This window comes from Caretta caretta, chromosome 11, assembly GCF_965140235.1.
Source record: "Caretta caretta isolate rCarCar2 chromosome 11, rCarCar1.hap1, whole genome shotgun sequence".
Taxonomy (NCBI): domain Eukaryota; kingdom Metazoa; phylum Chordata; order Testudines; family Cheloniidae; genus Caretta; species Caretta caretta.
Window position 1 is genome coordinate 38,168,074 of NC_134216.1, and position 27,291 is coordinate 38,195,364.

The 27,291-nt window shown below is 41.8% G+C and overlaps 1 protein-coding gene across 3 annotated transcripts in view; it reads right to left on the reverse strand.

The window, feature by feature from the left end:
• Nucleotides 1–27,291, reverse strand: part of STK39 (serine/threonine kinase 39) — a 205,852-nt gene that overhangs the window by 105,325 nt on the left and 73,236 nt on the right. For all 3 annotated transcript variants that reach the window (XR_012664368.1, XM_048869756.2, XM_048869757.2), the window contains exons 8-10: nt 24,649–24,782; nt 21,055–21,103; nt 20,885–20,950 (exon numbers count right to left, since the gene is read on the reverse strand). Coding sequence is in view for 2 of the 3 variants with exons in the window: in XM_048869756.2 (XP_048725713.2) it covers nt 20,885–20,950; nt 21,055–21,103; nt 24,649–24,782 (249 nt within the window). In the remaining variant the exon portion in view is untranslated. The remainder of the gene's footprint in view (nt 1–20,884; nt 20,951–21,054; nt 21,104–24,648; nt 24,783–27,291) is intronic.

Genomic DNA, 27,291 nt, shown 5'->3' on the forward strand with positions numbered 1-27,291 from the left:
ACACCTGGCCTGCAGCTCTTCCCATCTCGCCTTCCCTAGCAGCCTTTTCCACTCCAGCCTCCACAGCTCGGGACCTTTCTCCATTGATGAGGGATCTAGGGAAGCCATCTGCTTGGTTTCCGGCATACCCTGCTGGAGAAAGAGGGACCCCCCTCTGAGCCCTATTTGGGGCAAGGGACCCATGGCATACAAGTGCAGCATGACCACTATGCTCAGATTTCTTCTGAGTGGCTGCTGACAGACCCCCATACACTCAGCTCTTCTAATTGCTTCTTGATGAGCTCAGCGCATGTTTCTTTGCTCCTCCTGCCTTTTCTGCTTCTTACTCATCTTTACACTTCCCTTTGCTCTATTTCCTTCCCAAAATAAATAGAAAATAATAAAAGTATAACCTTTAACTGTTCCCAGACTTCTCACTTGAGAATCACAAACTATTTTACCAATGCTCAATGTGTAAGCCTTAGTTAAAAGAGCAAGCTGCATGTAAATTCTGTTTAACTAAGCCAGTGTGATGCTTGGGGTTCAACCCAGACCAGTAAGTGGTTGTGTCACCACCTGTCTGGCAACTCCGAATACCCTTCTGCTTGTATGCCGGCTGTTGGTGTGCAGGCTGTGAGCCACAGCAGCACAGCATTTAAGGCACACAAAGTGGCAGGGCAGGTGGTGACAACCCCTTACTGGTCTGGGTGGAATCCCAAAGCATCAGTGGTTCAGTAGGTCTGGTATCCCATCTGCAGCTGTGATTCATACTTAGAGTTTCAGGGACAGTGGAAGTTCCCTGAAGTACACCAAACAGTTGTGTAACCCTGTACAGGACATAGGGGACTCCTTCCTGGCCCCTGCAGCAGTACGCTTATGTGCGAAAGCACAAAACATTCTTTGATGTAAAGTGAACAGATATAAATATAATTGGTCACAAAATTATTCAGCCCTTGTTAAGATGCAAATAGAGTTCTTAACCTTGATCTCCAACCACAAACTCTACAGGCTAACTAGGCACTATGGGCCCAATCTCAATGCTCCTAGGTCACCCATGTGTCTCAGGTATTTGTACAACTCTTATTGTCACAGTCCCTAGGTTCTGAAGTTATCTCACTTTCTTCAATGGACGTGGGAGAGTCAAGATTATTCACAAGAGTAACTTTGCAGAATCAGGCCTTCTGAGATATATGCCTATGCTTTGTTCGTTGTAAATTTCCTCAAGTGACCATTTGTTCTCGTATTATGGGGACAGAATTAAAAAGGAGACACCAAGTATTTTTCAGTGAGATTTTTGCGCAAGTGAAACAGATGGTGATGATAATTAAACATCTCAGAGACCTAAAGTAATCTTGTATGCTCTTGATATATAGGAAATTTATATCTCAGCTCCAGTTAATGCCCCCGTATTCTTGGGAAGGGGCAGGTATAGAGGAAGACCCAATTAATAACTCCTGCCAGATCTGCCTGGAACACCCGGCACTGTTCCCTATTCCTTTTTAACTGGAGGACAGCCAACACTGTTCTGTGACCAGCATCAATCTACAGAAGGACTATCTGTTCTTAGATCATTATGGAAGCACTGCATGCTATCAATCAACCAGCTGTGTTGCTCCTGCACAGCCTAACAAGATACATAAAATGCCTTACAAACAAACACACTCATATTGATGCTCTTCCCAACTGCATCTACCACTATATTATTCAAGATTCCAGAGAGCAGGAGTGACATCTTAATAATTTAATAGCTCCTCTTGCCACTCACTGCAGCCCATTCTATAAAGAGCCCAGACCTGCCCTGGAGGCTGATGAGAATGACCTTTAAGGCCTCTCTGCCTTGAGACATTTAGGGTATGTCTCCACTGCAAAAAAGACCTGCAGCAATGAGTCTCAAAGCCTGGGCCAACTGATCCAGGCTCACAGGGCTTGCACTATGGGCCTAAAAATAGGAAGATGTTGGGCTCAGACTGGAGCCCGGACTCTGAAACACACAATCTTTGTTGGGTTTCAGAGCCCAAGCCCAAACATCCACATGGCTATTTTTAATTCCCCAAGCACAAGCACAAGTCAGTTAACACCGGCTCTGAGAGCCTGCTGCTGCAGGTTTTTTTGTTTTTTGCAGTGTTAACATACCCTCAGATAAGTTCACCCCAAACCTCCAGGAAAGGCATGGAGTGCTCTGTTCTTTAGGGCCTGCCCTTACAAACTGACTAGCACACTTATGAAGTGAAAACAAACAAACAGAGTAGAACTCTGTAATATTACAACAGTGGTGGGTGTAGGTAAGAAACGAACTCAGAAAAGCAATGAGGCTTTATACGTAAGGCTGTTTGTGCAAATTTTCTACACTGATGCCACTTCTGCACCTACATTTCATAAGCAATTCTGACAATCAAGTGCAGAGACCATCGGAAGGTCATTATTGTGGGAGTGATTCTTAAGACCATGATACTATGTGATCAACCGGAAGAACCACTGCCACAGAAAGAGCAAGAATTCTTTGGGCATGTTGAAGTAGGAGATCAGAGATATTTGCATTTATACCATGCTTATATCACATCTATTTAGATAAATATAACAACGGCCATATTGGGTCAAACCACAGGTCCATCTAGCCTAGTATGCGGTCTTGCGACTGTGGCCAATGCCCGGTGCCCCTGAGGGAATGAACAGAACAGGTAATCATCAAGTGTTCCATCCCCTGTTGCCCATTCCCACCTTCTGGCAAACAGAGGCTAGGGACATCATCCCGGCCCATCCTGGCTAATAGCCATTGATGGACCTATCCTCCGTGAATTTATCTAGTTCTCTTTTGAACCCTATTTTAGTCTTGGCCTTCACAACATCCTCTGGCAAAGAGTTCCACAGACTGATTGTGTGTTGTGTGAAAAAATACTTCCTTTTGTCTGTTTTAAACCTCCTGCCTATTAGTTTCATTTGGTGACCCCCTATTTCTTGTGTTATGAGAAGGAGTAAATAACACATATTTACTTTCTCCACACCAGTCATGATTGTATAGACCTCTATCATATCCCCCCTTAGTCATCTCTTTTCCAAGCTGAAAAGTCCCACTCTTATTATCTCTCCTCCTATGGCAGCTGTTCCATACCCCGATCATTTTTGTTACCCTTTTCTGAACTCTTTTCCAATTTCAACACATCTTTTTTGAGATGGGACGACCACATCTGCATGCAATATTCAAGATGTGGGCGAACCATGGATTTACAGAGAGGCAATAGGATATTTTCTGTCTTATTATCTATCCCTTACTTAATGATTCCCAACGTAGTTTGGTTTTTTGACTGCTGCTGCACATTGAGTGGATGTTTTCAGAGAACTATCCACAATGATTCAAGATCTCTTTCTTGAGTGGTAACAGCTAATTTAGACCCCATCATTTTATACGTATAGTTGGGATTATGTTTTCCCAATGTGCATTACTTTGCATTTATCAACATTGAATTTCATCTGCCATTTTGTTACCCAGTCTCCCAGTTTTGAGAGATCCTTTTGTAGTTCTTCGCAGTCTGCCTGGGACTTAATTATCTTGAATAGTTTTGTATCATCTGCAAATTTTACCACCTCACTGTTTACCTCTTTTTCCAGATCATTTATGAATATATTGAATAGGACTAGGCCCAGTTCAGACCCCTGGGGGGGTACCACTATTTACCTCTCTCCATTGTGAAAATGGACCATTTATTCCTACCCTTTGTTTCCTATCTTTTCACCAGTTACCAATCCATGAAAGGACCTTCCCTCTTATCCCAAGACAGCTTACTTTGCTTAAGAGCCTTTGCTGATGGACCTTGTCAAAGGCTTTCTGAAAATCTAAGCACACTATATCCACTGGATCCCCCTTGTCCACATGCTTGTTGACCCCCTCAAAGAATTGTAGTACATTGGTGAGGCATGATTTCCCTTTACAAAAACCATGTTGACTCTTCCCCAACAAATTATGTTCATCTATGTGTCTGACAAACAGAGCTGCTGCCAGTTTGCAGGACTATTCCTTATCGCACAGTATAATTCCTAGTGCTTTCCACCATCGAGTTTTAAGAGTCTCTAGCAACAAGATTTTCACCTTTCTGACAAACTGTTCCATGCTTGTATAGATCTTGTTGTAAATTTACCCTCTTAATGTCACCACAGTACTTGTTCTACGCCCTGTACTATACTTAATATGTTATTTTACCACAATATTTACCCAGTCTAGGTCTTGGAAGGAGAGGACCTACGTTTGCAGAAGTTTCAAAACCTATAGCTAAAGCTATGAGACTAAGTCATAATGTAGCAGTTTTAAAAATTCAATACCTCGTGACCTCTGAGGCCTAAAAAAAAAATACCAACTCTTACTGGAAAGCAGGGTGTGGAAGAAAATCAGGTCACAGCTTCCTCCCAGTAATAAAAGCTCCTGTTTCATCCCTCATTGTTCAAAAGTCCATTTAAAACATGCCCTTGGTCCAGGACTATATCTGGTCTATCCTACATCTCAGACGCAACAGCAATCTCTCCAGAACACCATGGCTCATGGATGGGTTACTACAAAGGAAAGCTTATGCTGAAAACCACCTCTCCTGCTTCTTCAGTGGTGGTGAATTTCACTTTCCAGTGAAGAATTTTTCACCATTATTAAATTCATTTTAGAAAGAGGAGATTTTCTATGAACATGTGTCTTCAACTTCTTCATTTAGTATCTATAGAAAGTGCGTTAGGATTCTCGGTCAGAAAGATATTATACACCAATAAATAGTACTGAAAAGAAAGTGCTGCTGCCCAGCAAGACCGACAAGAAATTAAAGGGAAAAAAAATCACTCCACTTAAGTGCCCACATGGGGGTTAATCTCTGAAAAGCCTGTTGCACAAGGATCATTGCATGACTCTCCTACTCAATTTTTGTATTCATGGTTTTTGTATCAGGGTCTTGCCAGAGCATCATCACTCGAATGAACGTTTCCTCTTTCCATGAGGAGTGTATTCACCTTGTTATGGAAGTAGTTCTATCTTCACAATTGTGGGCACAATCTCAGTTACAGTAACGCCCCAGCAATGTAATGAGAGGCCGTCATAAAGCTGACAATAGAAGCCTACATCTAATAGAAAATTTGGTGTACAGTTCATTGACATAAGGCAGGGTGTCTGTAGCATCCCTGTGACCTGGTAGCTCACTGAAGGTAATTCGCAATTCAGAAAGGGGTGAATGAAACTTGAGGTAAATGGCACATTCACGGTCTCATTGCTGGCACGTTCAAATAGATTCCATCATGCAGCATCACCTAATTGGCACAGCAATGAAGACTCTTGGCAGAATGACGTTTGTGCGCGTATGCCAAATTTCAAAGGTAAGTCTGGTTTGAAGAGGTGTGTACATAAAACCTGGGATTACAAAAAGGGACCACCAGCTCTTTGATGCACTAATTTATTCATGAAGTGGCAGAGATCCTAGCTGCTCTCAAAAAGATTATACAACTATGCAAATTTAATTAAGATTTAAAATGCATGCTATGGTAATTGATCGCCAATAGGCCAAACCCTGTGTGAGATGATTTTCTGAAATTAGTTGGTGACCAATGGGACACAAAAAGGAATTTGAATATTTCAATATTTATGACGTTTGAAATTTATAGAATGACCACCAGGAGACTACTCTGTCAAGGTCATTCCTGCAATAAGGCTTTCCTCCTTTGTCTGTTTAATTGTAAAATGGTCTTTATTCTGCCTCTCTTCATTAAGATATTCATATGTAAGATACACAGTCCTAGAGATTAGCTGTTCTCTACATATTTTAGGTGGGAATTTACATAGCTGTTTATATTCAGGACAGCTTGAATATGTGATAATCTGGCCAAGAATTCCAGAGTCTTATTCATTTAGAAATTATCAATTCTGGACTAATTTGGTCCATTTGAGAGATTTATCTTTACCCAAAATCTCGAAAGAGCTCATCTTTGGAATCGGATATAATATACCCATTATTTGTTATGTTAACTATTTTACAGAAATATTTATGCAAGAATTAGGACATCATAAAAACATTTCTAACTTGGGCTCTGGCCATTTGCACAGGACATAGCTTCTATACTACATGCCATCTCTGAGAAGCAGAGCAACTTCTTCAGATACACATATCCCAGTTTGTTCCATGACTTTTGATCTTTGCCATTAGTTTTAAAAGGTTAATATACAAACATCAGCATTTCAGTAAGATATTCAGGAAAAATGAAGACATGCAAGTATTTAATACCTGCTAATACACGTTTATGTTCTTCTCACTGGAATCAGTCAAACACCATAGTTGGACAATTCCATTTCAAGTCAACCACTGCTTAAAACAATGTCCAGGCCCTCACACAGCACTCTCCAATGCTAATGGGAGACATGCTCTGGGGGCAAAGTTTTGTCTTCTGAGTTAGTCCATTGCTAATGATATATTACAACACAAATAAGGGCATGAATACATGGACTCCCATCAGTAAGGGGCACACATTTGCCCTTTAGGAGTAACACATATACATCTCTGACTAAAGTATAGTGCTAGGATAACAAAAAAGAAAAGGAAAGGAGAGAGGGAGGGAGGGAGGGAGATCTTAGTTTCTATCTTCTAGGAATTATGCTAGGGTATTTAAATTACTTGGTATTTCCCACCCCCGGGAGTACTAAATTAGTCCCCTGGTTCACTGTGGCATAGCTCAGGACAATTAGCTGCAAATCACAAATATGGCCATATAGAAAAACACCTCTCTCTTTTCCTTTTAATGCCTCATAGCTTGTCCGCTCTCCACCCCCTCACCCCCGTCCCTTTTTTAAAGCAGAGATCCAGCCAACATTTCCACATTTCTGTGCAGGCAGAAGCAGGGAGCACGGAGGTCCATGCACTTTATTAGTAATAAACCAGAACCGAGATGGAAAGCAAGCACTACCTCTGGGCGTAAATGAAAAATACTGTGTTAGAACCAAGCACCTCCCAGCACGAAAGAGGATTTTCATTTTGAGGTAGGAGGTTTATGACATAAACCAGCATCACACAGGGCCATATCACACAGGGGGTACGGTGATTCAGTGGAGTGCTGCATCACTCTCTCCTTACCTCACCTTCATGGAAGACTTTCTGAATCCTGCACTGGGCAGGGCTGGCCACACAGGCAGCACTCTACAGCCTCAACCCTAAGGAATTTGATGAGTTAATGCTCACACACTCAGCATTCAACTTACTCATCTTTCCCTAAGTGCTTCAGAACCCTATCTGGGACTCTCCAGTGTCTGACAGCAGACTCCAGGGGCAAAGATGGCTGGTGCCTCTGTTATTGGTGGCCACATCCTGCTTGTCAAACCCGGTCTTTCTTGAGGGAAGAACAGACAGGAAAGTTCCAGAGGGGCGACCTCAGAGTTTTCGGTCCTCTCTCAGGGTGCCTGGGGGAGCCTATCCTACTCCATGAAGATCTGTGTGTCTAGGGAAATTATTGAGCATGTACAAAATTACATCCCTTTCTTCCTCCAGTATTCAGGGACTTAAATTTGTTTAGTGGTGGGGTTATTTTCCTTTCTGGATAGTCTAAATCAAAGAATTAGTCTTTGTGTTTGCTCTGAAGGCAGTGAGATGCATGATCATTATGATCTCTTCCAGGAGAGAGTTCCAGATGAGCAGGCAAGCTGCTGAGAAAGCTGTATCTCCCGTGGACTGAGTCAATGCCTATCCTGTTCTATCTAAGTCAGAGTGTCAGGTCTGAGAATACAGTTAAGTGTCAGATTTGTACACCCACCCTGAAAGATCACATCTTTCTATCACGGTAACTACCAATGGCACTGTACCGCACGACAATGTTAGGAGAGGCCTTCGTTCTTATTTTGAACTTAATTTTAAAAAGAATAGTCGAAGATCTTTCTTTTACTCAGACGTGCTTAAAAATAATTTAAAAAAAAAAAACCACCACCACCCTTTGTTTCTGGACCTACAATATTATGAATTTAAGCTACTAACACCTGCTTGGGGATTAAAATGTATGTTCCTGATTATACAATCTCTCAAATCAAATATTCATTGTTAAATCTTAATTTAAATGTTAATAGCCACAAAGATGTTTATAAAATATTTATATTACTCTGGATTTAATTAAGGCAATTAGGAGAAAAACTAGAATTTAAAGGGACATTGAGGGTATACACTTGCTTAACAAGTTATATTTCTGAGTTCTTGCAGTGTAAGATGGAGAGTGAATGGACTGGCAGGAACAAAGGAAGACATGGACAGGCTGGAACCAGGAGAGAAAGGGACCCCCCCACAAAAAAAAAAAAAAATAGAAAGAAGAGGTGAACAAGTGAACTCTTAATTTTTCATACTGACTCAGTCACCTTTACAACCATCTACTTGCTCCTCTTTCCAGCTCTCCAGCATGCTCACGTCTCCTATCTTCTTACTTCCTTTACTCCTTAACTGACAGCATATCTTACCCTCAACAGCTCTTTCACCCTACTCCCAGTTCAGTTTCCAGCGGTCACAGGAGTAGGTCAGCATGGCAATATACTATGCTGCTAAGCAAAAACATTTCACATGAGTTCCCCAGGAAAGACGGAACACTAGCACCATAAATGAAGGGTGGCAGCAACGTGAACGTGAGAAGGATCATGACTCTTGCAGCAGGAGCAAGGCAACACAGTGTTTACATTTAATTAAAATGATTGAAGGTGGAAGATCTTTAGCAGCCACTCAAACATGGACATTACATTTTCATACTCCACACGGGGGACACTGTAATAAACAAAGTGGAGCAAGAGAGTAGAGAGGGTCTGTAAGGGGAGAAAAAATACCCAGGAAAACTAGAACTAAGTCAAAGAGAATAAGGACAGGTCTACACTTAAAAACGTGCTTAGGTGGGTATCACTGTGTTGCTCAAGTGTGTGGATTTTTCACATCCATGGGCGACACAGTTGTACCAAAAAGTCATTTTGTAGTGTAGACCTGCCCTAAGATCAGGACATGTGGGGGTAGTTTGTCTTCAGAAAAGTGAAAACCTGACATAGGATATCCTGCCCTCCTCCCCCAATATGTTCATCTATGCCAGTCTATCTTTCTGATAAGGAGGAAGAGGGATCTTTAAAAAAAAAAAAAACCACTGTTCACCTTGCCCTAGGAAACAAAAAAAATAAAAAAACCAAAACCCAGTTTAACTAGTTTGTAACTTTAGGAACAAACTTCTTTCATCAGTCTCCACAAATCATTTGCAAGACTTCAAGCTTCCAAGAGATTCACACAACCCTACGTCTCCTTTCACAGTAGATGAGGCTTTCCAAATGAGGGAGCTTTCGCAGGTAACTGAAGCAACCCAACGTTTAATGTCCTAAGCCCTACCTTCAAATTTAAAAATTGTAACTACTTGCTGTGATGTGCTACAGGGCACTTAGAGTCAGTGCTGTAAACTTCACTAAACAGGGAAGGCCTGGGAATTCTGAAATGGCACCGAGCATAGTTAGCTGCAAGCAGAAACAAAGACTGAGTCATAGTCAGTGGCACTCTCTGCTGACCCCTATTATCAACAGACAGCCCAGTGTGTCCCCCTTTGGGGTTAACCCTAACAAAGCACTCCTCTACTGTGCTGCAAAAAAGGTAGGATCGCAGGTTTCACTACTCGCAGAAGTAGTGATGACCAGATTACCACTAATGAAGAATTTATGTTTTGCAACCATGCGCCTTTCTGCTCATCTGCACCACAACAAAGCACTTCACAGCCAATAGCTTTACAAACACTAAAGTACTGCAGAAGAGGTTCTTGTTTTCCCCTAGCAAACAAGGAAATGTTGAATCATGATATTAATGGTAAGACTAAGGAACCTTTGTAGGTAATAGTACTAACAAGAGATTGCCATTGGTCCCTTTGTTTTCTCTTCAAATGGCTGTCCAGCTTTCCCTCCTTTTCCTTTCTAAGGTCTTTGCCCAATCCACCCTCTTACTTGGTCCCCAACTCCTCTTCTCAATAATAATGCTTCTTTGAGCAATCAAAGTTCAGACTAGAGGCTCCATGTTGCTTCACCTGGCATAGCTTGTGTGTAACAAGAACGGAATGTTTCCCACAATATTTGTAACACATGCTTCGTTTTGGAAAGCAGAATTAAGCCAGACGTGTTTATACTCAACCTAAACAAGCTTAGAGATCAAAAATCTGATCTTGGTTTCTGTTACTATCACGTTACCTGAAGTGTGCTGATTTTATTTTTTCAAGTAATATTTCTCCAATTGTTAGTTCCACTACATAAAATTCCATTGTCATTTTTAAAAACAGTAAGTCATCCACATCTCTCCAATTCATATGGTTTCATTGAAATATTTCATCTTTTAGGCACAAATGTGCAGCTGTATGGAAGAGGAATTGGAAATTTAAGTCCTTAGGGTAGTGAAGATTGAATGCTTCTCTGAGAAGAGAAAAAAAAAAAAAGAGACAGCCTGAACACAGGTATCTCAAATTAGCTATTCTCATGGCACCCCCTAATGGCTAATTCATATATGTGAACAGAACCATTCACTTGTTTTTCCGCATCTCAAAGTAAGTTACTGTACTACAGCCCAGCAGCTAAGGACAGGAGTGGAAAGAAACCAGATTAAAGGGGTAACTAATTGCTGAAATAGGTAGTTCAGCCAAAGATGTACAGACCTAGACCTAGAAGCTCTAGAGATCCATTTCCTAGCTACTCATATAGATAATCAGAGTGATGGTGAATCACTAGCAAAGATTTTTATTTGTTTGAGAAGTAATTGGAAATTTATGTTCAAAATTTTCAAATCCCCTTCGCCATGTGTTACCCTTCAGAGTATGTCTAAGTGACCAACCAACCACTTTCTTAGAAAATATATAATGATGGAAGTTGAATGCTGCCTTACTTATAGTTTTCCCGACTGCACAATTGCTTTCTAAGGCCGTGATCCTAGCAGCAATACAAGTACAATCCAGGCACCAATTAAGTTAATGATAGAACCTGCACTGACTTCAATAGGGCCCTACAAGATAAAGTGCTTACTACAGTAAGTACTACAACTGACCGCAAGCACTATGCCCAGTCATGTGTTATTTAGGATCATGCCCTAAAAAATAAGGGCTAGGATGATAGCTGAATGCAACCTTAACTATAACTTCCACTAACATAAAAAGTTACACTAAAGCTCAAAGGTTTGAGAATGCTGCGTTAGGTGTCACACTAATTCCTCCCTTTGCAACTAAAATAGCAAAATGAAAGGTCTCTACTCCCTCTTGCATACATCACAAGAGTCCTCAAATTTGAATTCTGCATCTCCACACGGATTTGATAAGGTTTGCCTAAGTTCATTCTTCAATATTTTTTTATTTTTATAAGCTTATTCAAATGAAAGCTCTAGTACAATTTTGGATGCTGAAATCAGACATTTTCACAGTACCTGAGAATAAACACGGAGACCCAAACAGTTTCCATATTGAATGTGTCTGAATTAATTATCAAAAAGAAGCTTGTATTCTAATGAGTGCAATAGTGTTTACACCCCTGAACCAAAGCCTTTTCTAACTTAATGCTTTCTGTAACTATAATTATTACCATGTCAATGTAGAAGGCAGAGTACACTTCATTTTTATTTTGCACTTAAATCAATGTAATACAAATACACTGCTGCCCTCTCCTGGACATGTGACTATTAAACTAATGGTTAGAAATCCAAACCTTTTAAAACTCAGAGCTGTTTATTTGCTTTTTTGATTGAACTTCATATTCTATATGCATCTGTGCATATACATTTTGAATACACCCAGCCCAGCAGCTGTTTTCTTCCCAAGCCTTAAACAGAGCTCTCACCCAATATTTACATACCCACTATTCCAGCGTGTCCCAATTCATCTTCTGCTCTTCTAGCCATGCCTATTTTAAGGGCTTGTTCCCATCAACCCCCAAATGTTCAGCCCCATACTAGGTTTTTCAATTATTGAGCAAGGAATATTTTTCAGTTATATCCATTCTCCCATAAATTCTACCTCTGGCTAGATTATTCCCATATTGTCCAGTTCCACTTCTCTAGCAGTCCCCCAGTAGCTCCTACCGCATCTCCAGCTGCAAGAGTCAGGTCTCAAGAAGTCAAGTTTTGTTTGTTTTTTTAAAGAAATAATGAAATTTTTTGCCTTCTTTTGGTTTCTGAGCCTTTGGTTTCTGAACCTTTCCAAGCTTCTCTACAACCATGAGCATTAGAAACCTATTTCACTTGTTTTTATGTAAAAAAAATTATCTCTGCTCTCATTATTACTTAACTCCAGAAACTGGAGCTTTCAATTATTATATACATACACACACTCGGAGACTTGCAATAAAATAGTGAGTGCAGGTAACACCAGTGGTGAGCTGGAGCCGGTTCCCACTGGTTCGCTAGAACCGGTTGTTAAATTTAGAAACCCTTTTAGAACCAGTTGTTCTGCGAGGGACAACCTGTTCTAAAAGGGTTTCTAAATTTAACTGGCTAAAAGTGGCACCCTAGGCACCGACTCCCTGGAGCACCCAAGGGGAAAATTTGGTGTGTGCAGAGCACCCACCGGCAGCTCCCCGCCCCAACCCACCCCCGGCCCCAGCTCACCTCTACTCTGCCTCCTCCCCTGAATGCGCCGCTCCACTCTGCTTCTCCGCCCCCGCCCCCCAGGCTTCCCACAAATCAGCTGTTCACGTGGGAAGCTGGGGCAGGCTGAGAAGCAGGCAGCAGTTTCGCACTCAGGCCCAGGGAGGCAGAGGTCAGCTGGGGCGGGGAGGCGCGGAGGGCCGTCTGCACCACAGCAGGTAACCGGGGGGTGGGTGTTCATGGGTGCTCTGGGGCTGGAACACCCACGGGGAAAATTTGGTGGGTGCCCACCGGCAGCTCTGCTTCCACCCCTGAATGGATCGCCCCGCTCTGCTTCTCCACCCCCGCTCCCCAGCTTCCCGTGAATCAGCTGTTTGCACAGGAAGCCGGAGAGGGCTGAGAAGCAGGCGATGGCTTCACACTCAGGCTGAGGGCGGCGGAGGTGAGCTGAGGCGAGGAGCGGTTCCCCTGCGTCCCGTTCCCCCCCTGCCCCGGTTACCTGCTGCGGTGCAGGAGGCCCTCAGAGGTCAGCTGGTGGGGGGGGGGGGGACGCAACGCAGGGGAACCGCTCCTCGCCTCAGCTCACCTCCGCCGCCCTCAGCCTGAGTGTGAAGCCATCGCCTGCTTCTCAGCCCTCTCCGGCTTCCTGTGCAAACAGCTGATTCACGGGAAGCCGGGGAGGGGGAGTGGAGAAGCAGAGCGGAGGTGAGCTGGGGCCAGGTGCAGAGCTGCCGGTGGGCACCCACCAAATTTTCCCCGTGGGTGTTCCAGCCCCAGAGCACCCATGAACACCCACCCCCCGGTTACCTGCTGTGGTGCAGACGGCCCTCTGCGCCTCCCCGCCCCAGCTGACCTCTGCCTCCCTGGGCCTGAGTGCGAAACTGCTGCCTGCTTCTCAGCCTGCCCCGGCTTCCCACGTGAACAGCTGATTTGCGGGAAGCCTGGGGGGCGGGGGCGGAGAAGCAGAGTGGAGCGGCACATTCAGGGGAGGAGGCAGAGCAGAGGTGAGCTGGGGCCGGGGGTGGGTTGGGGCGGGGAGCTGCCGGTGGGTGCTCTGCCTAAGGCGCCACTTTTGATGTGATCAGTGGGGGGAGTGGCCGCTCCCCCTGCTCCCCCACTAGCTACTCTCCCCCGCCCCTAGGAGCCAGAGGGACCTGCCGGATGCTTCCTGGGAGCTGCCCCAGGTAAGCACCTCTGGGACTCCCCACCTTGCCCCCTGGCAGGTCCCTCTGGCTCTTAGGAGTGGGGTGGGCACCCACTACAGTGGCCCATGAGACCCTCCTGCCCGGTTCTGGGGGCAGTCAGGGGACAGGGGAGGGGTGTGGATGGGGCAGGGGTCCTGGGGGGGGCATCAAGGAATGCGGGGAGTTGGATGGGGCAGGAGTCCGAGGGGTACGGGGGGGGGGACAACGATCCCCTCGTGGGGCGAGGAGGGAACCAGTTGTTAAGATTTTGGCAGCTCATCACTGGGCAACACTGCTTCCGATTCATCCTTCAAATTCAACTGTAATCCCTTCTGGAGCTAAGCTACTTTGCCCACGCCTCTTGACAGTTTAACAAAAACAAAACAAAGAAACATCGCGCAGGCCACTTCCCATGTTTCCCGACCTCTTCATTTCCAAATGTTCACACCTACAGATTACGTTTTGGAATAAATTTGGGTTCTTTGACTGTCCCCATACCAAGTTAAGCAGGCACAAGGACCTACTCCTCCACCATGTTTTACAGCATATTAGGAAAACAGTAGTTGGAGACAATTTACAAAATTTGAGATAATCCTCCATGTCAACTGTGTACGTGCATCCTGAGCAACGTCTGTTCAGTTTGGCCTCTTCTAGATTGAAGGGACTGAGGGCTGTAGGACTCTAGAGAGGAGTAAGGGGCTACAGAGCCGTCCACCCTCCAGCACCCTGGCTCAAATCCAGCACAGTTAGTGACAGTCAACACCTCACACTAGTGCTTGGTGGCCTACACAGGGGGAGTTGGTGGTTTCAATCCAGTTCTTTAGCAGGAAAGTACCCACACCTAGAAACTCCACCACAACTGGCACCTTTCACAGGCAAGAGGCCAGGGACTGAACAGTCATGGAAAATTAGCTATCCCCTTAGGCTAGGAGCCCTCTCAGAGCTAAGACAGGTAACAAGAAGCTTGCACTACCACTGCTTAGAATCAACCCCTTCTGTGAAGAAAAGGCTTGTTTCAACAATTCTCATTCCAGAACTTTTCCACCACCACAAAATTCATTTAACACTTTGTGCCATCAGAATACATTTCTGATATTAGAACACGTGTTCACTGTCATGATCTTTAACAGATTAACCCAAGATACAGCCAATGCTAACCATTCTGAAGTCATGAGTCAGGCCCAAAGGTAGCATGAGATTGGTTTAAAAATAATGCAAGATTTAAAAATAAGTGGGGTCTTATTTGCCTTCTCAGCGTTGAAACTTTCGAGTGCACACAGCTTATGATTCTGGGCTTCTCTGCAACCACAAGGGCTAGAAACGTTAAGGTTTTTGTTTTGTTTTTATTCTCAAGCAGTTATTTAATTTCAGGAACTGGGGTTCTAAAAGAGCAGCCTCCAACCACCATGAGATTCATGATAAAATTACAAAAAAAAATCCACAATAGTTAAGGATTTGAGTACATTTGTGTCAGTTTACATGCCCATCAATACTTTGTTTCAATCACAGAGAGACTCAAACAACCCTGGAGTCCCTCATCAGAGCTATTGCTAGAAACATCTAAACAAGCCATCAGGTCAACACTGGCATGCAAGAGACAATCACTGTTTCACTGAAGTGAAGTTTGAAAAACATCACCTGTAGGTTCTTATGATGAAGATAAACATGTAGGTGCTTTTAAATCGTGATGGACAGTATACAATGGCTGCCATTTTAATTGCTGTATGATATAAAGTCACTTAAAAACTTTAAGTTGCAGTGGCATATGGACCATTTCGGGCACCAACACTGGTGGTGAGTAGTTTCAAAATTCTTGGATTTGTTCATGAGATTGGTTTGATTCTGCAAGTTCAGGATTGGAGAGGACTCAAGCTCAACACCCACAAGTGTTCCAAGGCTTCCGTTGACAGTGTAAGTGCCATATTGGGAAAAAAACAGAAACTCACTGTTTTGGTTTCCACATATCTTATGACAGCAGTTTATTTCATACATGTCCCAGGGTCAGCATGGCTCACAGCAATCCTCTTCCTGAAATTGCAGGGTCAGGATAAAGTTTATCAACTTCAAGCTTGTGTTGTGGTGATCTCATTCAATTTCCATCCACTTGTTAATTCAGACACAATCAGAAGCTAATATTCTTGTTGTTTGGATTGTTTTTTTTTTTCTCTTTTAGAAGAATTTGTTAGTAATAATGTTTGCTTTCAGTATTATATTTGATAGCACCCTATAATGTAATTTTTTTTCCTTTTAGCATAATACAATCAGTCTAGCCACAAAGGAATTAAGACACTTTCCTTGGAGTTGTATTTTATTTAAACTGAGGATAAAATCCTACTCCCATTGAAGTACTGCTATTGACTTCACTTCAGTGTGATCAGGATGAGGCCCCAAGTTCTAAAGTGTACTTCTGCTCATAAATTGGATGCACAGTTATATATTTGGAAAATGTACAATACTAATAAGCCTGAAAAAATACAGTGGAACTTATCTTAAAAAAAAAACAACACATGGAAAGGACTGGCAAAAAAAAAAAAGAATAAACTTTAAAGTCATAATGGAAACCACATTCTTGCTTAAGACAAGAATTTCCTTATTATGCCTATTTCTCCACTTGAACAGTCTTCCCCAGCCTCAAGCCTCGTGACACAGCAGTCTCCAGGATTTCAAAAAAAAGATAAAGAAGTCTTTTGGAAAAGTTGCCTAATAACTGTAGCCTCATCCAACTCCCTACTCAGCTCTTATGTCTCAGGACGGATGGTTCCACTCTTCATCTGGTTTCTCTGAGCACTTGGTAGGCTTGCTCTGAACAGGACAAGGCTGACCAACTCCCTTTTCTACTAACTTCTTAACCACTGTAAAAATCTCAAAAGAAACTCCTGGGGCCTTTGGAGGAAGGGAGATGGCTGAGGTGGGAGGAATAGAGGACCATCCGAATTCTGAGCTTAATGTTCACCCTTCCTCCAGTTACTATTTGAAAAATGTTTCCTACCCTCAAGAAGAGGGTCAATGCCTAAAGATTCCTGTTTTCACCAATCCCTGGCTCTTAGTGCAATTACACCTGCATGATGTCACTTTATTTTCCACTATGACCTCTAACGATGCATGCGTATTCTACATTACAAAATGCAACCCGACTTCAAGATACACAGAATTGTTATAAATGTATTTATATTGAGTTGGAGTGCCAATAAGAAGTTTCCTAGTATTATGCTATTGCCAGGAAAATCAGTACTAACGTATATTAAACTAGGTTTTATGGGGGAATGGGAGGGTGGAAGATAAGTCACACTTCTCTCACATGATCAAATTCAGAAAGTGTCCAGCTACCATTACTCTGTCTGAAAATGCTAAGAGGAAGGAGATTATTTCAAAATGCAAAGTTAACTCTGTAGAAAACATATAACCTAGAACTAGTAAATTAACAAACAAACAAAAAAAAAGGGGGGGGGCATATGATTGGGGAGTAGATATCTATTGTAAATCCCAATTTTGTAAGTTTACACTTTTTTAAGCCTCGCACATTTTCCCCACTCATTTAAAGCTGCTGTTTAAAGATGGTGTCTTTAGGATTATACCAAGCTGATGTGAACCAGGTTTAAAATAAAGGAATAGGCACAAACAGTGCTGATGAAGCACAGCAGCAGCAAAATAAAAGAGGACATTAGGTAAGAGAAAAAGGTTAACTAAGTGGAATAAGGCCAGAGTTCTGGGCAGCGAGGCAAACTAATCACACATATCTTAGATGCAACAGAAATTACATTATTATACCTGTACTAGCAGGATTGGCATGGATGCCAATTACAGGCATTTCATGCCAAATGCCATATTAAAATATATTTTAAAGTACTGATGACACGACTTGCCTTCCCCACCTTTCTAGCCTATGGGTTCTTCGAAAAGTGATTTCTGACTGACATTTCACATGTTGCATAAGTTTAGTTGCTCAAGTTCTATTTATAAAATATTTTTAAACAATCAATTCAATATTGAAATAGATTTATATTTTATAGCATCTTAAAATAGCAGCCAACTAAAAACTGTAAGTGAATTAAAGCTTAAATAATTTAATGTCTTCACTAGCTGAAAACTTAACATTTTTCAGTTTATGTTGCAGTTGGCAGATGTTTACTCTATTGGCATTTTTAGTACATGATGGCGTTTACAGCTCTCAGGACTGTCTGTTTTCTTCGCAATTCTAAGGAGGTAAGGGAAGTGTTGGGGTTTACCCTGAATCTAAGAGCAGAGGTGCCCAAACTATGGTCTCGGGAGTACTTAATGGCTGTCCACGGAGAGCTAGCATTGTGCTGGCTTCTCATCTCCAAATGAAACGTTACTTTATGAGATAAAGTTCCATTAAATGCTTTCCTAATGAGAATTTGCTGCAGTTGACTCAGATATTATGGGACTGTGAATGAGAGGGGAGGCTGGTCTGCATGGTCAGGAGACAAACTAGATAAAATGTGGCCCGTGCTATAAAGGTTTAGAAATGGGTCTTCGGAGATAGAAGATTATAGTGATTCCCACTGTGGTATAAAGTGAAAAATCCTATTTTTCCCCCCCTTTTAAAGTTAAATTACACAAACTCCTTCCAACACATGTTGCAGTCACCACATGGGCAAAGAGATGTGGTGCTCACTGAGCTCCCTCCGAGTCTTCCATTCCTCCTGCGTGTTGGGGTATGTAAAGACCCGGGTAACCGCTTTCACAGTAATAGGGAGGGCGGCATAGGCAAGCACTATTTCTTCACTTGATAGATAAAGTTGCCATCCTTTTCCCTTCCCTGGTTAAGGATCGATAAGTTTTGCAGCTGCATGAGGAATATGGTTGTCTGAAGGACACCCTTGTGTGAAGAAGTGTTACACCCCCCAGATACATAAACGACCTCGGGGCCATGGCCCCTTCCTCCCTCCCCTGTGAACTGCCGATTAAGGGAACTTGTGGCTACAGTTACTGCAAAGAAATGTATCTTCAAGATAAAAAGGTCTGTATAATATGCTTAATGCTCTAAACAGTAAACAGGGGCAGGTATAATTATATTTAGTATATAGCTATTAATATTCAGTATATGGGCATTCAAATGATCAAACAAGGGTTTTGGGGGTGCTGTATTAAATTTAGGTATTTACATATTAACTGAGATAAAAGAGGCGAACAAGTACCGCAATAAAGAAGTCCATTTATTCAATCTGCCTCTGGGTCCTCCTGCTCCTTCTTTCCATCTCTAACACTGCCTACTTCTTCCCAACCACTATTTCCCAATCACTCTATTTCCAGAGCTGCTTCTCCTCCTCCTCTAGAATATTACCACCACCCAACCTGCCTCAGATCCCTATTGCCTGTCAATGATTTCTAGTAGGGTCTTGTTAACCCAATGGGAACGGACACTCTCGGTGTGTGTGTGTGTGTGTGTGTGTGTGTGTGTGTGTGTGTGTGTGTGTGTGTGTGTGTGTGTGTGTGTGTGTGTGTGTGTGTGTGTGTGTGTGTGTGTGTGTGTGTGTGTGTGTGTGTGTGTGTGTGTGTGTGTGTTTCCAGCTTCCTAAAGCCCTATCAGATTTCCTTTTTAGCCTATGTTAGTTATTCTCCTGCTCCTCCTTTCAGCCCTTCACCCTGCCTTCTCCTCCCGACCCCCACTCCTTTCACCAGGTGCTGCCCAGCTTTCCATCCCTTCCCCCTCCCCTCAACGTCCTCCTTGCTCCCCAGCCCGTCTGACCAGGACTCCATTGCCCCCCCTCTGAAAGTATGGTACCCCAAGCAGGAATGACTTTGGTGGAGCAACAGGATTCAAACTCCCGGAAGCAGGACAAGGATTAATTCTAAAGAGAGCTGTGGCAGTAATGGTGCTGCTGTTGCCCAGGTGGGTGGAAGCATCCTAGTGCTGCTGGCAAGTTGAGCCTGCTCAGGGGAGGGTGCCACTCTCCCCACCTCACAAGAATGAACAGAAGGGGGAATAACCCCTGGGCCTGCACTGCTAGGTAGCAGATGCTCCAGCTGCTTGGCCTTATCGCAGAGATGGGGTGTCTGAACAAACCACTGCTGGCCTGCTGGTCCCTGCAGACAAGGCAGCTTTCCCAATGAGCGGTGCTGAACTCATCACTTCCCGCAGGTCCTGAACTTCCATGAGGGCAAAAATCCCACTGATCCTCTGGTCATGGAACACCCCACCTTCGCCTGCAGGCAGTAACTCCAGTGCTTTGCCCATAGCTCCCTGAGCACAAATACCCTACAATTGTCAGAGCTGAAACAATTCTACACTCTCAGGCTCAGGAATGACTTCAGTCTAGTCACGTTTGGGTCCAGATTTAAAAGTTAGACCTGATCAGACCTCTATGTCCCAGCACTGCCCTTTGTTTATTAGGGAACCAAAAAAAAAAAAAAATTAAGAGTGAGTAACAAACTATATATTTTTGAGTTCACTGAAAAAGGTCTTTTTTGAACTCTAGAGGCTTCTACAATAGTTATGATGAAAACCCCCTTGCTCTTGCAAGTTATATTGGGTCAATAGCCACAAGACTCCTGAAGAGAGTTCCCACCTTAGCCCTTAGTTCCCACTCAAGCCAACCTCTCAGAAAGCCCAAGAGAAGAGCAAAGCCTTGCAGCATGTGGCTCAACAAGTCTGTTGGGTCAGGGAAGAGAACAAGCATTCCTCTCTGGAAGTACCCTGTTGCCAGCTTCTTCCTAACTGAACAACTTTTACTGATGTCTTTGTGACTTATAATAATTACATGGAAATGCACACTAACCAGGTAATCCTTTGTAAATATTTTTTGTTGTGTTCTTAACTCTGTATTTTGTGTCCTGAATTCATGACTTCATTTCCTCCGTCTGTGGACCTATATGCTCAACATTTTCTGTACCTCCTAATAACTAAGGATTTTCCTGATTTTATAGCTTTCCAACTAAAGATGTAAAGAAAAAAACTCTCTCCCCCATCTTACCACCTTGACAAGGCACAATAAGGAAGGAAGTCAAAATGACCTAAGACTTTTTGAAGAAAGCTCAACCTCAGAAGCTATTCATTTTCAATAGTCACCATCTGTGAAGGGGTTAGTGAGAGAATTGCTACATTCAGACAGTTAAAAATCAACATACTGAGTTTTCCCTCATGCTGGTCTCTGGACAATATCCTATTCCACTGTCTAGAGAAAAAAGTGTGAAGAACCTTACCTTTTTTGCTCTTTGTGCTATATCAGGTGTTCTAGTAAGAAGCTTTTCTATCAGGTATTCTCTATTCTGAAAAACCAACATTTGGACAGTTAAACCCAATTCAAGGAAAACAGGAGATTCACACAGATAGTAAAACAGAGCAGATTTACATGTCGGATTAAGCATTTTACCTTGGCTTTCTGGAAGAATTTGCATTTTAAAAGTTCCGCTGCTGTGGGCCTGAAAGATCGATAATAAATTAGAGCAGAAACAGAGATCCCTCCTAATGAATACTGTACATGACATTCATGAAATGACATGGTACTTTTGAGTTAGTGCTGAATGAATAGCAATGCTAGCTGCAAAATTAATTTTAAAATCCATAATGGTATATGTATTAATTCACTATACACGTTGGGAGATGGTGAAAGCACTGGATATAAATCAATATCCTGTCCTTCATTGTCCATCTTTTTCTTTAAAATGAATTTAGTGCTTGTGAGGGGTGCTGGATTAAAAAGCCAAGACTTACAACCTCCTTTTAAACCATTAAAAAGACATGCATGCTTCCCTAGATGACCTAGCCCATGTGCCTAAACCATGCTCCAGACGCAGGGGTAGCCAATTATTTTTTGTCAAGGTCCAAATTTTTTGTTAAGGTATAATCAAGGTCCAGACTCCAGAGAAAAATAATAAAAAACAACAATAAATAAAAAAAAATTTTGAGTCCATTCAAAAAAGCATCTGGTGGCCCAGATTTGGCCCGTGGTCCACCTATTGACTACCCCTGCTCAAGAGCAATCAGCTTATACAGATGAAAAGATCATTAAAATTTTCCCAATAGTGAGGTAAGCACCAACTGCCATTTATTTCAGTGATTTGAACACCTGTTCACAAGGAACTGGACTGAGCCTATTAACTTGTTTCATAAACCAAACAGCACTGTCAGAGCTTTCAGTCCCTAGACGCACACGTAGAATCTGATGCAATGTCCTAGAGGCCAAATGCTCTATGTTCTATTTTTAGTCCCTGGAGTTCTCTGTTCAGCGATCTTCCTCCCAGGCCCCCCTGAATTTACACTTTTGAAGTTTGCAGCAGTTGAAGTCACAACCTTCATTGTTTACCCTAATGATATGCTATAGTTCTGAATAAGGAGGAGCAACATTTGCCCATTTTTGCCTAGAGGTACAGCAGAGGACCTATCAATATATTTGTCTACTGTCAAGCAGAGCTGTCCAGAAATTGGGTTCCCCACCTGCCATAGAAAATTTCAACCAAAAGATACGAAATATTTCAGCACAAATTTAAAAAAAAACAAAAAACAAAAAAAACCCACTTTGATTTGAAAATGCTGCTGTGGTGCCCCAGGGGAGTTGTAGCTCAGGTACCTGATGTTCCTGTTCTTCATTATGGGCTCGGTCTCCCATGATACACCACCACCCCCTTCTTGGTGAGGGGAGGTGGTACATCATGGGAGTCCCTAAGCCAAGGTGCATTATAGGAGATGTATTCTAGCTGGGAAGCATGGCCCATAGAAGGGACTGGGGACATGAGGGAACCAAGCCACAAATCCCATGAGCACCATGGTGGCATATCTGAATCAGAGTATTTTGGTCTTTGGGCATTCAGTTTTTTCAATGGAGGGAAGGGAAGAAAAATTCTAACTTTGCACAAAAAAAACCAGACACCTTTTCACAAAATTAATGTTTAATTTTCAATGGAAGAGTGGACTTTCAACTAAAAAATAAGTTATATCATCCCTACTGCAGAGGATAAAGAAGACTGAACAGAAACCCAAACAAAGCCCAATTAATGCCTCACTGCATTTGTCTATGAGTGGTTAAAATGTAAGAACCACCTACAAGTAATTCAGGAAGGTCACAAGGGCTTGTCTACACACAAAAGTTGCATGGGTTTAAGATAAAATGCGATTATAACCCAATTGAGATGGAGTGTCCACACAAGGTTGCAAATTCTATGTTGATTGAAAGCTTGCTTAGCTTGTTAATGTGCCACGCTTATTTGATGTGGTATAAGGTTTTGGAGAGAAAGGGAAGAAGAGACCAGGAAGAAAGGTTTTATTATTTAAATAAGCCCCGTTCACATCCTCCACATGTGGTACAGAGTCACCTAGAAGTTTCCTTTTAAAAATGGGCAGACTAATGGAAGCTGTAAAAGAAAATTGAAAGATCCGTTGTAGTCAGATCTAACAGCAGGAGCCATGCACAGACACTAGCACTGTAGTTTAATTTTACACTAAAAAAGCAGAAAGTCACCAGGAACGTTAACACCCTGATGGTCACACGCTGGTATGCTTAATGCGGAACAGCTAACCACTGGGAACTGAACTGCGAGGAATCAAGTGTTTGCAGCAGATACTCCAAATACAGAGAGACAGGGAAAACTACAGCAACGGCTAACTTCCTAGGGACAATCACCAGTTTAATCATGCCCTGAAAACATTTGGCCATTTCTACAGTAATTTATAACCATAATAAAAGTTGTTTTTCCAGAACATGTTTCAATCTAAAGAAAACACTAAAATGTATTTAAGCAGTCTGCAAGTTGTAGGACTATGCTTAAAGCATAACCAGACTCTGAGGGCTTAAAATTAATGAGACAGACTATAAAGGTCTGGGGAATCTGAAGATACTACACAAATGATCTCCTGAGCCAAGAGGATGAATTCTGAGGGGTTCTGGGAAATTAAAAAAAAGGTCTTGTTTGCACTTATTATTTCTTAACTATTCTTGATCTATCTATTATCTCTGCTCTCAGCTCTTAAGCCTTATTCTGACCATATTTACCCTGATTTACAGCAGGCTCACTAAGTCTGACTCACAACTGTATTACTCTAATTTTACACTATTGTAATACCACTGAACTCAAATTACACCATGAAAATAAGGTAAGAGAGCAGTGAGTCAGGCGACTCAGACAAGGAGAATTGTTTTGTACAGCTAGTACTGTAACTTCTAAAACATATTAAGAAAACATGTTAATTACAGAATGTGGCTCTCACAGTGTCCAAGCAAGAGAAACATACAAAATGGATTTACATCGAAAGCGCAATCAAAAGGATAATGGGAGACATCATTGTGGGACTTTACCAACAGTTTTGGAACAAAGAGTATAATTATCTGAAGTATTTCAGTCACAAAAATGGAGCAGAAATGTATGATTCAGAAAGAAACAAAGAAAAAGGGAATATATAATTTTCAAGTTAGCTCAGAGCCATTCAGTTGTTTACATTATTTATTTCTAACATAAAAAACACCTTAACCCTCTCTTGAAATAATCTTGTCACACAGCGCAAATGACAATGTAGAGTTAGAAATAAGCTCATCTCAGAACAAGGAAGGCCAACAGCATTTTCTGGTTTAGGCTCAAGCAGTCACTATGTTCAGACAGTAAAAGCTCAGCTTGATCAGCATGGTCATAATCTTTAACATGGGCTTGAAAGAAGTAGTGAGGGGTTTTGTTTGTTTCAAATGAGAGACTGTAAGCTCTTCGGGGCAGGAACTGGGGTTTTTCAAAATGTTTGAGAAGTGCTTTGCATAACAGAAGTAGAATATTTGGATACTAGTACACCAAGTTAATCATCAAGCTTCAACAAGTTTGTTAAAAGCCAACTGCTTCTCCCCAAACCAAAGACCTAATATTAGGAAACTCAAGGATTTTCCAAATAAATATTTAAGAAAAAATTCATAACAAGGATTTTTAAAGTAAAATAGTCCTCACTGAATTTTGGACTAATTCCATTTTACACAACAAAAAAGCCATACCTTTTGGAAGGGTCTTTTTGAAGACATAGTGAAATTAGTTTTCTAAAGGATTTCCCGTACTTTTTCATCATTTCTTTGTCCTCTACACCCGTTTCTAAAGTGGGAGGGTCATTTTGCAATGTCAGCATTAACACCTATAGTAAAACCAAAAAGGTGACATGGTAAGTGTCTCTGTGAAATTACAACACAATAATAACTGAAATAGGATACAAACATTCCACCAAAAATAGAAAGTTCCTGTTTAAAACATCTTGAGGCATCACACAACGCTTAACAGGGTAGTAAATTTGTACACATTACTCTGACATTTATGGGGTTCATTCACTTATCAGACCTTCACTGAGTATCAGAAATAGATGGAGCAAAGTGATGTTCAGACATACTATGAAACCCACTTGTTAGTTCTGAGTTGGTGGTCTCCAGAAATAATTTAAAAGTCCTGAAGACCAAAATGCTTCAGTCTATCATAAAAGATTCCAAAAGAAACAGAAAAGCCATTCTAAAAAGAATGAAAAAAAGTTGAGTGGCAAGTCAGGGATGGCATAGGTTTTTGCACCGTGTTTTATAAAGGCTGACAGGCAATACTCAAAACCAGTTCTCCCCCTACCTGTAACCAAGCCTGTGGCACATCACCCACAATGCCACACGTCTGACCTTGGAGAACACACAGATAGCATATAGCTAAAGCCACCCATTTGTGAAGATAAAGGTCTGGAAATATCCCTAGGATGGTCTTGCTCCCAGATAAGTTGCATCTGGACACCTTGTAAAAGTTATGGAGGACAGAGAGAATTGTTTCTATATTATTCTGCAAGTGACCCGTGCTAAAATATTTACATAGAAAGTTTGTTGTTGGTAGCTATGCACACGGGAAAAGCATGGGATGGAAAAGGGGGTGAGGGAAAAGAGGAAGCAATTTATCTTTGAAGGATGAGGCCATGCAACTTGGATCAGCTTGTTTCAACTCCAGAAAAGGATAATGAAGACCTTGATCAAATAGCAGGCAGAGGAGATGAATGAAAAAAAAGTGTAAGAGGGGAGCTTACGAAACATTAAACCAAGAAAGCAATCTGGAATTAGCAGAAACACATGAATAAAGAAGTTCATTACCAGAGAGAAGAGCATTGTAAACATCAAAACATGGCCTACTTGAACAGAAATTTAATATAAAAAAGGTAACAAAGGTCAGGCTCAGCTAATGAGTTTTTCCATGTACTGTAATGGACTTTTATGTTGTATCAATACTTCAATGAGATAGTTTCACTAAAATGAAAGTTGTTTAGTTAAAAATCAAACTCTTAATATGAGCCTCATAAATACATAAATCTGCACTAATGTGTGCAGCCACTGTACATATAAGCATTCTCACACAACCCTCTTAGACCAATGACGAGTACACTTGACAAGAGAACAAAAGACAATTTACTATTCACCAAGGAGACAAGGAAAAACAAAACAAAACAGCAGAACTGTACAATACCGAAAAAAGTTTCTGCCAGGCCTTCACATCAGGATTAGTCAGTTTAATTCTGGTAAAATGAAAGAAGAGTCATAATAGTGAAGTTGCTACAAGCAATCAACTAGTGTTATACTGAGTTTAAAGCAAAAAAACTCTGGGGGGGGGAAAACCATCACATTCCTCTTTTGAAATGCCATGGCAGCTAACTCTTGTAACACTTTGGATAGAAATGTATCAATCTGAGAGGGTTGTGTAGGCATACTGCTATGTACAGTAGTTGCTGTAAATTAAGCATATTAAAAACAAATGAAATGAAGTTATGGAGTTTCTCTACATTCAGAACATTACTTTTTACATTCTTAAATGTTAATTTAGTAATTTTAAAGGAGAATATGAAACAGCAGTAACTACCTCAGTTTTCATCTGAGAAATGTTCCTTTTTAAAATGTTCCCTACTAAAATTCACTCAAGACTGTTTCCCAGAAAAGCAAAGATCAAGCTAACTTCAAGACTTCTTAATCTTTTGAAGTAAAGCTCAGGGATGGCGATGCTGTTTAATAAAATGGGAAAAGGGAAACAAAACGGGAAATGACTGCCCAGGAAGGAGTACTACAGAAAGGATCGGAGAGCAATAGTGGATCACAAGCTAAATATGAGTCAACAGTATAACACTGCTGCAAAAAAATAAAACAATCATTCTGCGATGCATTAGCAGGAGTGTTGTAAGCAGGACACAAGAAGTAATTCCTCCATTCTACTCCGCGCTGATTAGGACTCAGCTGGCTTATTGTGTCCAGTTCTGGGCACCACATTTCAGGAAAAATGTGGACAAATTGGAGAATGTCCAGAGAAGAGCAACAAAAATGATTAATGGTCTAGAAAACATGACTTATGAGACAAGATTTAAAAAATTGGGTTTGTTTAGACTGCAGAAGAGAAGACAGAGGGGACATAACAGTTTTCAAGTACATAAGAATTTTTCTCCCTCCTCCTTATAACAACCTTTTTATCTACCTAAGAGCAGGACAAGAAGCAATGGGCTTAAATTGCAGTAAGGGTGATTTAGTTTGGACATTAAGAAAATGTCCTAATAGTCAGGGTGGTTAAGCACTGGAATAAACTGCCCAGGGAGGTTGTGGAATCTCCATTATTGGAGATTTTTAAGAGAAGATTAAACATACATC